Here is a 13,930-nt window from a genome sequence, read left to right as displayed (position 1 = left end):
TACTTTCATGTATTTATAGATTTATCCTTAAATATGATCAAAGCCTCACCCAAGTTACAATTATGACAATGTGAACCAACAGCACACAAATCATCATTTTGTTCTTGTCCATATAAAAAATATTCAGACTATAACGGTGTGGGCTGGAGGAAGTATGTGAACCCTTCAGCTAATGACATCAGCAAAAGCTTACGAGAGTCAGGAGTTATCAAACCTGGAGTCCAGTCAATAAAACAAGATTGGACACTTTGGCTTCTAAAAAAGGATTTGTTTGAACAATAGTTGACTTAGATGAAGAAAGAGTCATTAGTTATCAGTCCACAGTCAGATAAATCGTCTATAAATGGGGATGATTCAGTAAAGATAACTCCAAAAGCACAACACAAGTTTTATGGCGGTGGAAATTTATATGGTGTTGTTATATGTGTAGTATTGTGTCATCCTTTTGTGTGTTTTTATATATATTTAGACATTTCCCTTTTTTTTTTTTTTTTAAATGATTAAGGCCAGTGATGCATACACATAATAAAAAAAGTCCTTTGGCTTCATCTTTGATAAATGCGGATAGACTAATCACAGGTGCTAGTAGAGGAAAGAACCCTTTATATTAAACCCTATATCGTTATGTTAAAAGTTAATCACGTTTATTTGTAGTATCAACACAGATCATTTGATTTATTTAGGTTAACTGTCAGCCTCAATTCAGTGTAAGGCATTAGGCTATTTTCAAGGCTGTTGGGTGTTCCAACCTCCACCAGGGGGCATTAGAGTCCATGAAATTACCAAGGAGACTCTTGTGTTGGCTCCTCGCCTCACAGCTACTGTACAATCATACTCATGAGAATGCACACAGAGTCTGGGAGAATGTGTTTGTGGATCCTGAGCCTGAAAAAGTCACATTTTCAAACTAGAAATAAAACTGATGAACTGACCACGAACTGATATATGGTTTGTGTGTATGACTATACGTACACTAGTCTAATATGTTTGGTTTCTGCAGGTCTGTGGAACCTGGTGTCACTGTTCTCCAACCTCTGCCTCTTCGTCCTGATGCCCTTTGCTTATTTCTTCCTGGAGTCTGAGGGATTTGCCGGCTCCAAAAAGGTACACTGCCCGAGGCATTAGTGTAACTACTAACTACTAATGTATTTATATGTAACTTTGTTTGTTTTCTGTGTGTGATTACTAATGAATCTGATACTCCAAAACTGTGAGCCAGATGTGCAACATTTAAAAACTGAGGCCTGAAAAGGAAAATGTGGATCCCTGTTCTTCTTCTTTTTTTTGTTGTTGTCTTTTCCCCCCACTGAAATCTTTGTACACTTCACTATTAACGCACAAGCGTCCCCGTCGACAGGCAAAGCAGCAGCAGGTGCCTCGTCCTTGTCCTCTGCCTGACTCAAGTCCCTGACCGTAACTGCCACCGCAGAAAGCTCATTAACCATGAAAGTCTGAATCTGGTCTTCGCCTAGCGCCACATCCTGACAAACCCTTCCAATAAGGCCATAGGCTGCAAACGCTTCAACACTGCTGCATCGGCCCCACTGATTTAAAGCCTGATTCCTTGTCACCCCCCTCCCCGGCCCCCCTCTAAAATAAAACTTCAAAAGGACAGGCTAATAATCGAGTTGTAAGGCTCAGCGAACTTCCTCGTTTAATTGATTACCCCCCCCCACCCCCCCACCACCCCAAAAAAAAAAGAGGCTGGGGGCTCGTGTTCCAAAAGTCAATAAAGTCGCAGCAACATGACAGCACAATAGAGCCTCGCAAAATGGAGGGGGAAAGATTTACTTTTAATACACCTCTATCCTGTGTCACAGTTTGAAACCTCTCTGGTTTATGTCCCTCCTGGCAAAAGCACATAAAAATTAGTCTGTACTGTAGTGTATAGCCAGTCCTTTTCTTCCTCTGCCCCACTAATTTGTTTCGCTCGGATTTCTTCAACAGAGGGCAGGCCCTGATGTGCAGGCAGCAGGATGAGGGCCTCTTTCACGTTTCTCCCCTTTTTTTGTCCCTTTTTAGTTTTTTTTTTTTTTGTGAGACTGTTTCTTGCTACTGATCTTCCATAAATTCGCTTAGAGGAAGCACTGTTCAATGTTGAGCTGCACGTCCAGGTATATATATTGTGTGTGCTAAGGAAGGGGTGGAGGTGACGCTCCTGTTGCACCTACAAAAAAAACAAAAAAAAACGGAGCTGCCTGCAGAGTCAATCATGGGGCCGACACGACAGCAAGGGGAATGTAAAACACAGATCCCAGTTTTTATAATGTGATATTATCCCTTTCCCCAATAACAGCATTAGACCGCAATGTCATAAGGTTTTATGTGGCATTATAACCTCCTGGGCTAATGTTATGGCACTACGAGCTCCCTTTGACTGCGGAAATGAAGTGAATGATGAATTTCATTACTAACTAGTAGTGAAAGTTGTAAGTCAGCCTTTTCATGTGGCTGTGTTTACTTTTGACGATGTACTAAAAGACGCCACCAGAATAAAGATGGAAATGTGGATGCTGTTTTTTTTTCTTCCCTAATGTTAACTGTTCAGCTCTTCAGAGGCTCTGTCACCTTGGTGATTAATAGTTTAACAAATTGTCCAAATTGTGGATGAATCAGAGTGACTTAGGGTCTTGATGTCAGATGTTATGATCCAGCTTTATTTGCTGCTGTAAAATGTCTCCCATTTTACTGCTGGGTTCTGAAATGTTTGCTGAAGAGCTGCATCACAGGCCACTAAAGGTCTTTCCTTGTGTTAGTTGATCATGTTAACAAACCCCCACGTGCCGTTATGTATTTGTGCAAGTGGCAGAATTTAAAATGACTTGCTTCCTGTTGCTGCGGTGTTTGCAGTGCACTGGGATGGATTAAAAACATGTTCACTTTGAGGCTTTAATATGTCCCACTATGGCATTTCTGTCACTTATGTGTCCTGCCCTCTCCACACCACCAGTAGATGGCATTATATTGATGAGAGCCATCTGTGATGTCCTTATTGAGATGATCGGCATGCTCTGACAAACTCAGCGAAGACAAACAAAACTTTTGTTCAGACTTCTATTTATACCCAGGCACTAAAAATTGGCTTAATAATTGCAGATGACAAGAAGCTATATTTACTTAAAACCATTCAGATCAAGGTGGAAAAAGTTTTCGACTGTCAACTTCCTGGTTCTATTTCTAGCGTTGTCCTGTCGCTGACGCTCAGATGGTTATTATGTCTGGTTAAATGTGTTGGAAAAGCAGCATGAAGAAAAAGCATTCAAGATTTTCCGATAAGTTTTCACGAAGAAACCGTCTTAATTGTGGAAAAGCGTGCTTTGCTGTGAATAGTCTCTGGGTCCTACCCCACAGTATTGAAATGTGTTTGATCCTGAAACGAGTTGGAACGAGTCTGACCCCCTGACTGACCCAGCAAAGGGCCAACAGGTTTCATCTGGTAGTTAAAGAAACTCCTCATCAATCTCATCCTAAGCCCTAACCCGCCGATGATGAGAAGTGTGTTTATTGTGGAGGGAGAGGAGGGGAAGGTGGGGTGGGGGGGGGGGAGGGGAGAGGGTGAGGGGGGGGAGAGGAAGAAAATGTCTCGCCAAGCAAACCCGCGTGGTGTTACTAAGATACTCCTCTTTGTTGGAGCTCCACAATGGGGGCCTGGATATTTATTTCAAATCTCCTGCACATGCAGACATTTTTCCCAGGCCTTCTTTCGGGCAGGGCCAGCCGGAGAATATAAAGTGGTGTTTACATACCTTCCTTTAAGGTCACAATGTCTCCCTAAAGCTGCCTGTTACAATGTCGGTTACCATGGCAACATATTAGTTCGAGCTGGGAATTTCAAAAAGAACAAGCGAGTTGCTCAGGATTTTTTTTCCCCCTCTCGTGACTCAGTTTTTCTAAACTAAGCGATAAGTTCTGAAACTTAACTGACTCTCTACCTGATTATTTTGTAGATTTTTTTTTTTTTTTTTTTTTTTTGTGAATTAAGACGTCTTCCATTCAGTGTGTGGACTGAGTTACTCAACCTAACAGAAGTGCAGAGTGTTGTATTGATAGGTGTAATTTGCGCCAACTCAGGACCTGCTGCCATCGCTGTAGGATTGTAAAAATTAAACTGGAAACCAGCCTGGCCTTTTCTAAGAGTGTATCACAATATTACTAAAGTACAACTTCCATGACATTGCTTGCCACCCGCCACCCCCCCCCCCCCCCCTCCTCCTCCAAGGCACCAGTTTGAACAATACGACGTGATGCCGATCATTTTCCATGCTCTGGAGTCATTGGGGCTTTATTAAGAAGTCTTATTAAGAGTCTTTAGAAGTTCATTCTGCAGCTTTACAGGGGAGTGTCCCTCTCCTCTGCTTTCTGTCTCTGACACGGTCACTGCGCTGTGGCCGACTGGTTGAAGGATACACTAATAAGGTCCTGGGCATCTGGCATGTCTTTAGCAAAGAGGGCAGTCGTTTTTTCTTTTTTCTTTTTTTTGCTGGGGAGCAGGAGGAAAAAAAAAAAAAAAAAAGACCCTGCCCCCTCCCTCACTTATTACACTCTTGGCCCTTGTTCCACACGTCCCTGACAGTGAGCAGAAGGATGGTCCGCGGGATGATCTCTGCCACCGCCCGCTGACCTGCTAAGGATTGATGGCAGCAACTAGGAAGCTCCCGCACCACCTAATTCTCCTCCTTTGTCTGATCCCCCCCCCTCCACATCCCCACCCCTCCCTTCAACATCCAACAGAGCCCTGGCCTGCACCTTCCTTCCCAACTATCATCCCTCACTCTTTCTCACACTTGTCCACTATTGCATTGGGCTTCCAGAGGTGAACTCTTCTGCTGGATTCACCAGTTGAAGAAGCGCTACATCAAAGACAGTGGCAGATTGTGCTTCAGCCTTTCTGCAGCACCAGGCTATGGCGAGAAAGCTTGTGAACTGTATCCAAGCCCTCTGCAGCTTTGTGTAATTGGGCGGATTTGGAGGTTGATGTACTTGGCTGCTCGTGTGTCTCTCTCTCTCTCTCTCTCTCTCTCTGTCTCTGTCTGTCTCTTCTGTCTGTGCAGGCATATGTGAGCTCATGCATGTTTGTTTGGTTGTGCATGCGAAAAAGCGCTTACTTTTCCTCACTGGCCACTACATGTAATTCTTGGAAGTCTCTCCAGTCTTGTACAACATAGCTGCAGTTAACCAGCCCCTCACTCGATGTCAGTGTGAGGATCGGGGGATGCTGAATATTTCAAAGCTGCTATATTTAGAGGTAGTTACACATTTAGAATGGCAAGAATAGAAACTTTCAGCAGGCGCTCCGAATGCCAAGGCACAGGTCTTTTTCTTTTTCTTTTTTTCCCCCTCCCTTCCTTCACCAGTTGACAGTTTTTTTCTTTGATAATGATGATGGCCTGGTTGGATTTGCCTATTTTTATACCATATTTATTTCAAAGCACACGCGTCCCTTCCGTAACGAGGAACAAAAGACTCAGTTTTCTCTTGTGTAAATATCTTAAGGATGGACAGAACTTTCAGTGCGCGGTGTCAGGCATGCGGTCGGATCAATGAAACCAATCGGGCCTCTCGGTTCGACGTCCTCCTTCTCTCGTACAGTCAAATCATGTCTGACACTGTGGATTGTTCTTCCAGCGAGGCAGGAACTGGGGATGATAGTAAGGGAGGTGACAAGCATTGCTTTTGCCCTAAATGATCTGAATGGGTAATGATTTGAGTCTTATAAATGATTGAGAGACCTATCTAAAGGGAATACACCTTCAGCATGACATGGCCAGCTTGTTAAGGTGGACCGGTGCGCTTGAGCAGACGCGCGTCCCGCCCGCGGCCTCTGCTCGTCCTGATGCATCCTTAAGAGAGCGCGTGTGGGACGTGGCTGAAGTCCCTGAAAGCATTCCTCTCTCACCTCTCCTACCTCGGGGGAACGAGATGCGCTCAGACGTTGACTCCTTTCCTCCACCAGTCTCTCTCTCTCTCTACAGTATCTCTGTTGTTCTCTTCCTTCGTTTTTTTCTCTCTATCGCTCTCCCTCTTTCTGTATTCAGCGGTGTTGAGTGTTTTCCCCACTGCCCAGTTGAGTCGTGTTGTGAGAGGGTTGATTGCTGCATCCATCCAGTGTACTCTGCGTATGCCAGTGTGTACGAAAGAGGAAAGAGGCAGGAGGCAGTCAGCAAAATTCATGCCCACGTCTGATCTGAGGTTTTATTTTTAGTATATTGATCCTTGCTGTTGATGGAATAATGGCATGTATACCTACTGGGTTCCCTTAAGATATGTAATCACTATAATAGATGTATTAATGTTAGGCTATATTTTATTCATTGCATTAGATATTATCAGTTTATTTCGAGTTGACTAAAGTTTCTTTAAGGCCCACTCACTCACTCCCTTGAACGTTACCTGTCGAGAGGCTGCAGTGTCCACCTCGGCCACACTGGGGCACTCCAGACCCTGCCCACTTTTCCTCTCTGGTGTGCTAGAAAATTCTCCACTCACTCACTGAGGCTTTTTCAGAATACCACCATAATATGAGGCGCGAGGCACGTACGGCGTAGACGGCAGCATATAGAGCGAAAGGATGCTACAGGGAAATTTCAGCCTGTGACAATGAATGAATTGATTGGTCCATGATGGTGAAATCAGCAGATGAATTAAAGACATATATCAACATTCAAAGCGTGGTCTGAATGGGTCAGTGTGGATATAATAAATTGACCAAATATATCTGTGACCTGTGATTGCAGTTTGTCAGCGTAAAAGAGATGAGAGTGACCTAAATTGTAATATTTATATAGAATAGAATAAACTTTTATTGTCCCCTAGGGGAAATTTGTGCATGGTAAAAGCTGCCTTAGACAATAAATATACATAAAATACATATGACAGTTTGTGACGTACATGTACACACACACTAATGACACATCCAGTAAAAGATTAAAAAGGAAAACAAACATATATACCCTCTATATATATATATATATATATAATATTTTGCACAAACTGTGTTGAAAAAACAACTTGTCTGATCTAATCTGCAAAATTAAAACCATTTCCATTCTATAAAGTGGCTTCATGACTAACAGGGGCAACTTTCAAAGAGAGACCCCCTTCATGTACCTGTTGGCAAATACTGAACAGCAACCGCACAGTCATTATGTTAGCTGGTAACAAATTGCTCATATGTACCTAATTTAAGCAGCACTCGGCGAGCAGAGAGCCCCTTGTTATCCCATGCCTGGTCGCCTACCTGACATGTGTATGAGAACGCCTATCTATCTTACAGTGCTAGACGGCTCGGCTCTCCAGCAGGGCGGGAAATGGAAACTGTGTGAACAGGTAGAGGAGGACTTTATTGCCCACTCAGCAGTTTGTGACCCGGAAAACCCAAATTACCCCAAAACCCTCTTGTCTGCCCGACTTGGGACGCGAATGTGGTGCTAAGGGAGCTGCTAATCAGGCCCAGATGGGAGGCCTGCTCTTGATCGCAGACAGTAGCTGACCTAGCCCAGGCTTCATGCGCCTTACAGCCCCCCCCCTCCTCCCCCTCCTCTTTTTAATTTCACCTCTGCCACCACCAGCACCGTTAGTCCCACTTTACAGACTTCAATATGTGTGTATAAAAGAGCTGTTTTACACAGAAATCCGTGGGAGCGTTTATGTCATGTTTGTGTGCTGTGAATGGAAATGATGCTTTTTAGTATGAGCGAGGCAGGATGGAGTGAGGAGGGGGGTGGGGGGTGGGGGGGTGAGGGTCTCGTAAAAAGGAATCTGGTTTGGTGTTTTAAAAATTGGATATAAAATGTAGGAAATGCCACGTTCCAGCTCAGCGCAATGAACATCAGTTTGATTAATGAGTTATTTGATGAAACCCTGTTACTATAAACATCTTTCTGTCTATTATGATAACTGAATTGAGCCATCTCTAAATAGGTCTTTTCTTTTTATGTGCTCTTTTTTTTTACTATCAGGGCATTAAGGCACGTATCCTTGAGACCTTTGTGATGCTCTTCCTGCTGGCTTTGCTCATCCTGGGCATTGTGTGGGTGGCGTCAGCGCTCATTGACAACGATGCTGCCAGTATGGAGTCCCTCTACGGTACGGTGTTAAACGATTCGGTGTCATTTGTGCCTGTAAATCCTTTTTTTTTTTGGTGGTATTTTTTTAAGGAATAATTTGGCGATTTACAAACTCCTTTATTTGCCTCTGGCAGAGCATTTGCTGTTAAGTTTTATACCCCTCTCATGACTGTGCATTACCAATAAAGTTTGAACTACAAATTGATTAGCTTATTTTGGCATAAAGACTGTCTGACCAGCATATTTATGTCTTTTATTTTTAATCCCTTAGATAGAAATATAAATTTCAATAAGACTTATTTCTTAAACTGTCCCTTTATAGTGTATGTTTGACTAAATGAAAGTTTTCTTTTCTGTAGATCTTTGGGAATTCTACTTACCGTACCTCTACTCCTGTATATCTCTGATGGGAGGACTGCTTTTATTAAGTGAGTTATTTAAGTTCACACACAGAAGCACAGGGTCAGAGCTGCTCTGCTCTGCAGCTATAGATCACTTTATTATCATTAAACACTCAGCTGATCATACTATTTTCTGTCTACTGTGTAGTGTGCACTCCTGTGGGATTGTCCAGGATGTTCACGGTCATGGGCCAGTTGCTAGTGAAGCCAACAGTAAGTAATCATTTGGATTAAATATTAAAATATACGTGGTTGTGACTCGTTAATGGTTCGGTCAATAGGAAGATGTTTTTTGACTGGTTTTAATTCCCGTTTTCCTCTAAAAAAAAAGAGGGTACTCTTTGAAAACCCAATGAACTTGAACAGATCAGCTCAGACTTGAACCCACTTAGCTCCTCCTCTCTGAACGATGTCTGTCTCGGTCGGCCATTTACATTCACGACAGAGGACTACAAATACATCACCAACTCATCTTCCCATCTGCCATCTCTCCAGTCCCACTTTGGGCCTAATTATAACCCATTTCATCTCTTCCTACTCTGCTCCCTCCCCTTCAGATCCTGGAGGACCTGGATGAGCAGATTTACTGCATCCATTTGCAGGAGGAAGCCCTTCAGAGGAGATTAAACGGTATGTCTGTGGGAGACGTGTTGGCACATTATAGGGGAGGGGAGGGGTTGACTGCCCTATTGGGTGTGATGGAGCATGCCTCACTGGAATCAATTAGGATTGAAAATTCAACCATGCGTGTGCACACACTCACACATGCACACACGGACGATCGCAAAAGTCCACACACACATTGACACCAGTCTCTCTCTAACACTGTCATAACTTTGTGCTTAAGGGCAAAGCAGCCACCATGGCGAGGACCATATTTTATGTTTGGGAAGTTTTTAAGGATCCATTTAAGACACTCCAGTGCCACTGTCAGTGCTGGCGAAATGATTGCCTCATTTCATGTCAGGATTAGAATTGTAGCCCGGGTAATAGGATGGAAATTAAATCTTTTACAAGAAGTTTTGGCTTTGTCCTGTGGACATTAAAGAGCAGCGACTTTTCACTGACTTCTGAAAAGAAACCAGGAGCCCTGTGCTGTTCTCTGGACTCGGGCACAAAGGGGAAGGTTTAAATAGTTTAAGGAACGGCGAAGATGTTATTCTTTTAGCCTGCAGTCCCTTTTCATGTCCACATCTCTGTGTTGCCAAATTCCTTGTTTGACGTTGAATAATCTGAAAAAGCAGGAAGTATTTGGGCCACGTTCCAAAACCTACTTTAATATTAACTCAAGCACGCAACCAAGTGTACAGATGCGCGTAAATGAAGGGGATGAGCGTCCTTTCAAACCAGGGAGGTAAGGGAGATCGCTCCGTGATAACACTTGTTTTCGAATGCTACACCGGCCACGTCCATAGACTGCCACCTAAGCGTATGGTTCCTTGGGGCTCATTCCACACTGCAATGCTTTGAACTAAATGATAGAATAATTGTAATCTGTTCCTTATCATCCCTAAGACTGTTTGATCTTTACAAGTCACTGTGTGGCAAAAAAAAAAAACAGTGGTCAACATCTCCATGTGCGCACCGAGACCAAGCTACAGTTCTTTTTTTTTTTTCGTCAAAGAGGTGGGAATTTAAGGCAGAGGAGGATGTTGACGTGTATGTTTTTTTATGCGCACACTGTATCTACATGCACACACTCAACGTCCGCGCACGCACATAGGTGAAACTGAAGGCTAAAGTGGTTTCCCTTTGATGTGCCGAGAGTGCTCAGGAGAAGGCAGTTCAGGAACAGTTCACAGGACACACTCCAGAGGTGAGCAATGGCGGCTTCTTGCTTCACCTGTGTTCTCTCTGCATCTAGCTCCTCCAACAGATTATCCTCTCTCACCCAGTTTGTGTTTGTAGATGTGCACTGTTGAGCCACATCAGTTGATGCATCTGTTTATTTATATGTCTGATGGCCCTTTTATTGTACCGTTTACATGCAATTACCCATTCATAATGACACTGTTGATGCTTTAAGTCTTGCACATCGGGAAGGTAGTGCTTTAAATCGGCTGACTGGACATGTGTGTCTGTTTTCTTTGTCAAGGGCATGAAGGACCTAATAAGTGAAATGTTTGGAGACATGCTCCCTCGATCTTCCAGATAAGCTGCTAACACTCAATTTACAAGAAACAGTTTTGATATTTTCCTGACACAATTGCGTAGCCTTTTTCTTTACCGCTTTGTAAATGCCTTCAGACTATGTTTAGAAGAACGGTTCCCGTCAGAAAAGTCAATTGGATTTGATTTGGTTATTGGATCTGAAACAATTATCCACTTAAATGATGAGTTGATCGACATAAAATGAATTTGCAGAAAAGATTCCAGACGCTAGGGTGCAAACCACAAGCAGACTGTGATGAGATGATAATGTGAAGGGAATTCATTTGGTTCATATAGTATAAGTTTCTGCCCACCGCTTTAAAGGGATAGTTCAGGATTTTGGCAGATTGATTTCTTCAAAATACATACATAACGAGTAAAGATGCTTTACTGAATTACGATCTAAAGCTAGAGTGACCTCAGGTATCTCAGCTTTAAAGAGATGGTTCAACATTTTGGCAAATTGGCCCATTGCCATAATCCCTATAGTTTTAGGAGTAGGTTCGTTACCTTTATTTGTCGGTACAAGCTTTTTTTTAGAACGGCGGAGCAGAGCCGCGAGCTGCTCAGAACTACATTACGGAGGATATTGGGATTTCTTGGTTTTCCTCATCAAACTCATTAAATACACAATCCAACAACTCCAAAACGCTCTGGTGGACAAGTTGTGACCTGCACATTCACCACGCTATGAGATAATAACGGATTGTTACCAGAGTTGTTTTCGAGGTGAATTCATGCAAAACAGATGATGCGCGTTCCTGTCAGGGGCAGTATTTTGGCAAGCAGTCTCTGAATTTGCTTTGAAAACGTGGTGAATGTGCAGGTCACAACTTGTCCACGAGAGCGTTTTGGAGTTGTTGGATTGTATATTTGATGAGTTTGATGGGGGAAACCAAGAAATCCCAATATCCTCCGTAGCGTAGCTCTGAGCAGCTTGCAGCTCTGCTCCGCCGTTCTAAAAATAGCTTGCACCAACAAATAAAGGTAACGAACCTACTCCTAAAACTATAGGGAATATGGCAATGGGCCAATTTGCTAAAAAGTTGAACTATCCCTTTAAAGCTGAGATACCTGAGGTCACTCTAGCTTTAGATCATAACAGTAAAGCATCTTTACTCGTTATGTATGTATTATGAAGAAATCAGGCTGTGACACCTTACTGCCTTTAAGCTGTGCCCAGTAAATGACTATTTTATTTGTAATTTCAACAGGTAACTTGTCTGAGCCGGTTTCCTTCAAGTACAATCTAAGAACAAGAGCCCACAAATCCACTGCAGCACATGCAATGTGGCACACATGCTTGTCCACGCTGCCCTTTCAAGACCCTGATCTGCTGAAATCAGAGCAACAGAGCGCCTGTCCAGATGCTATGCGGCACAATGACCTTGCCAGTGCCTCTGTTGTCTCAGCATGGTGTTTAGCATATTTGTAGATGACGTAATTTTTCGGCTGTGGTGAAGGTTGGAGAGGATACGTTGAATTACTCCGGGCCTTCCTGGCTGCCAGAAACCTCACTCAGCATCTCTGCCTCGCTGTAACTCAGACTTTTACTTGATGCTGCCAGCAGAAGGAGAAGGATATATTTAACTTCAGTTTGGAATGATGTCATTGAAGATACTGCAGCTGAGTTTCTCACCGTTTCACCCCCCCCCCGCCCCCCCTCTGCTTGGAACAAGTGTTGATATTGTTCTTTGTCTTTTAGTCAGATCTGCTATTTCTCACCGCTGTTAAGAATATACTTTTAATTTGATCAATGATTTATCTGTGCGCGGCGACGCGTAAGGCTGTGTTTGGATATGTTGTGCACTTAGGTGATAGATTAGCTCACTTGCGGCTGAGCACATCAGGCTACCCCGAGGCGCTCCAGCGTTCAGTTCGTCTCCGGAGAAAAAGAGCTGTTGAACTGTCCGTGACATTTCCTGTTGTGTTGTGACTGCGTTTGCTCGGAGGGTTCAAACTTTCCCCTGCTTAGATCCCGGGACAGGTATCAGCGAGGGCACAGACAAGACTGTTACCGCTCTCTCCCCCGTCTATCTCCCCTCTCCTGCCTACTTAAACCCATCCAGACAGGGCGTGTCATAATGACAGAGGGAAGAAAAAGGTTTGATCAAAGTGATTGGTCCCTCTCTCTTGTAACAAAGATGAAAGATGGTATTTTTATTGCACGCTAGTAACACTGTAACACTGAACTAATTGGTCTTGATCTGCCAATCACCCCAGGGGATGCAAATGGATACTCTTCCACTTTGGCTCTGAGGGGCCTCTACGCCAGTGCGTCAAGTTGGAAGGAAAACAGAGTAAAATAGATAAATTAGCCTTAAATGAGCTGGCCTTGTGGTTTTCCTGGAGAATCCCTTGCTGTCTTCTCCAACCCACTCAACCAGTTGTGGCATGTGCTAGACAGCTCCTGACACAAGAGATTATTTTTACTTGTTTGAGATCACATTGTTATGTTCTGCGCAGAATTACTTGTTTTGATGGGGTTGCTTAATCAAAGTCAAACCCCATATGCAGATGCAAGTGAGTGAGAAGATAACATCCTCGTAATAAGGACACCAGCTGCTGGTTTTTTTCTGACTGGAAATACTTTATTGCAACACAAGAGTTTCTTCAGTGGTTCTGCGAGGTTCACTCTTTAGTATGTTATCTGAGCAGGTAGTGGACTGCTTTGATAATCAATTATTTGTTTTGGCTGTATGTCCATTCAATCAGGTTTGGGTTCCTCAGATAAGACTGTTTTAAAATTTGAATATCTTCTGGTTTTGAACTGTTTTCATGCACTTAACTTCAACTAAAACTGGCCCATTCATCCGTGATGAAAGTAATTGTTAGTTATGGCCCAAGATAACGTCCGATCATGGGACAAATTGAATTAATGTTAGTGATTTTTCTCTCTGCAGGATCATCCACATACGCTTTCACCCGGGGAAGCTTTACTCACCAGCTCAACAAAGAGTTGGACAATATAAGAAATCAGAGAAATAAATTGGGTAAGTGTTTGTATTCTGTGACACGTCTGATATATTTTGTCTTAAAACCTTGAACTACCACAGAACTATATGCCAAAGAAATTAGCTTTTTACATATTGCTGACAGGCAGCCGCTTTCTCTCCGTCTGCCTTAATTTCTTAATTTGGACTTGGACCAGAACAGCCTGATAATTTTCCATCCATTTTAGGATATTATAAATGAGGCTCGAGCCTTTTGGGGAGCAGGGTGGGGGGAGGAAAGCACAAAGGCACTTAGGATATTGGACAAGATGCAAACTTTATATTGTAGCAAGCCTTTTAGTGATGTCATTAATTTAGA

General features: G+C 43.2%; 1 protein-coding gene across 2 annotated transcripts in view; it reads left to right on the top strand.

Annotated features, from left to right (window-relative positions):
• lmbr1 (limb development membrane protein 1) overlaps nucleotides 1-13,930 on the top strand; it is a 32,655-nt gene that overhangs the window by 6,501 nt on the left and 12,224 nt on the right. For both annotated transcript variants that reach the window (XM_083995376.1, XM_083995377.1), the window contains 6 exons: nucleotides 1,001-1,104; nucleotides 7,959-8,085; nucleotides 8,426-8,494; nucleotides 8,616-8,680; nucleotides 9,025-9,097; nucleotides 13,522-13,611. In XM_083995376.1, the coding sequence (XP_083851502.1) occupies nucleotides 1,001-1,104; nucleotides 7,959-8,085; nucleotides 8,426-8,494; nucleotides 8,616-8,680; nucleotides 9,025-9,097; nucleotides 13,522-13,611 (528 nt within the window). The remainder of the gene's footprint in view (nucleotides 1-1,000; nucleotides 1,105-7,958; nucleotides 8,086-8,425; nucleotides 8,495-8,615; nucleotides 8,681-9,024; nucleotides 9,098-13,521; nucleotides 13,612-13,930) is intronic.

This window comes from Trachurus trachurus, assembly GCF_905171665.1.
Source record: "Trachurus trachurus genome assembly, chromosome: 20".
NCBI classification, from domain to species: Eukaryota; Metazoa; Chordata; class Actinopteri; order Carangiformes; family Carangidae; genus Trachurus; species Trachurus trachurus.
This window is presented reverse-complemented; position numbering and strand designations above follow the sequence as displayed.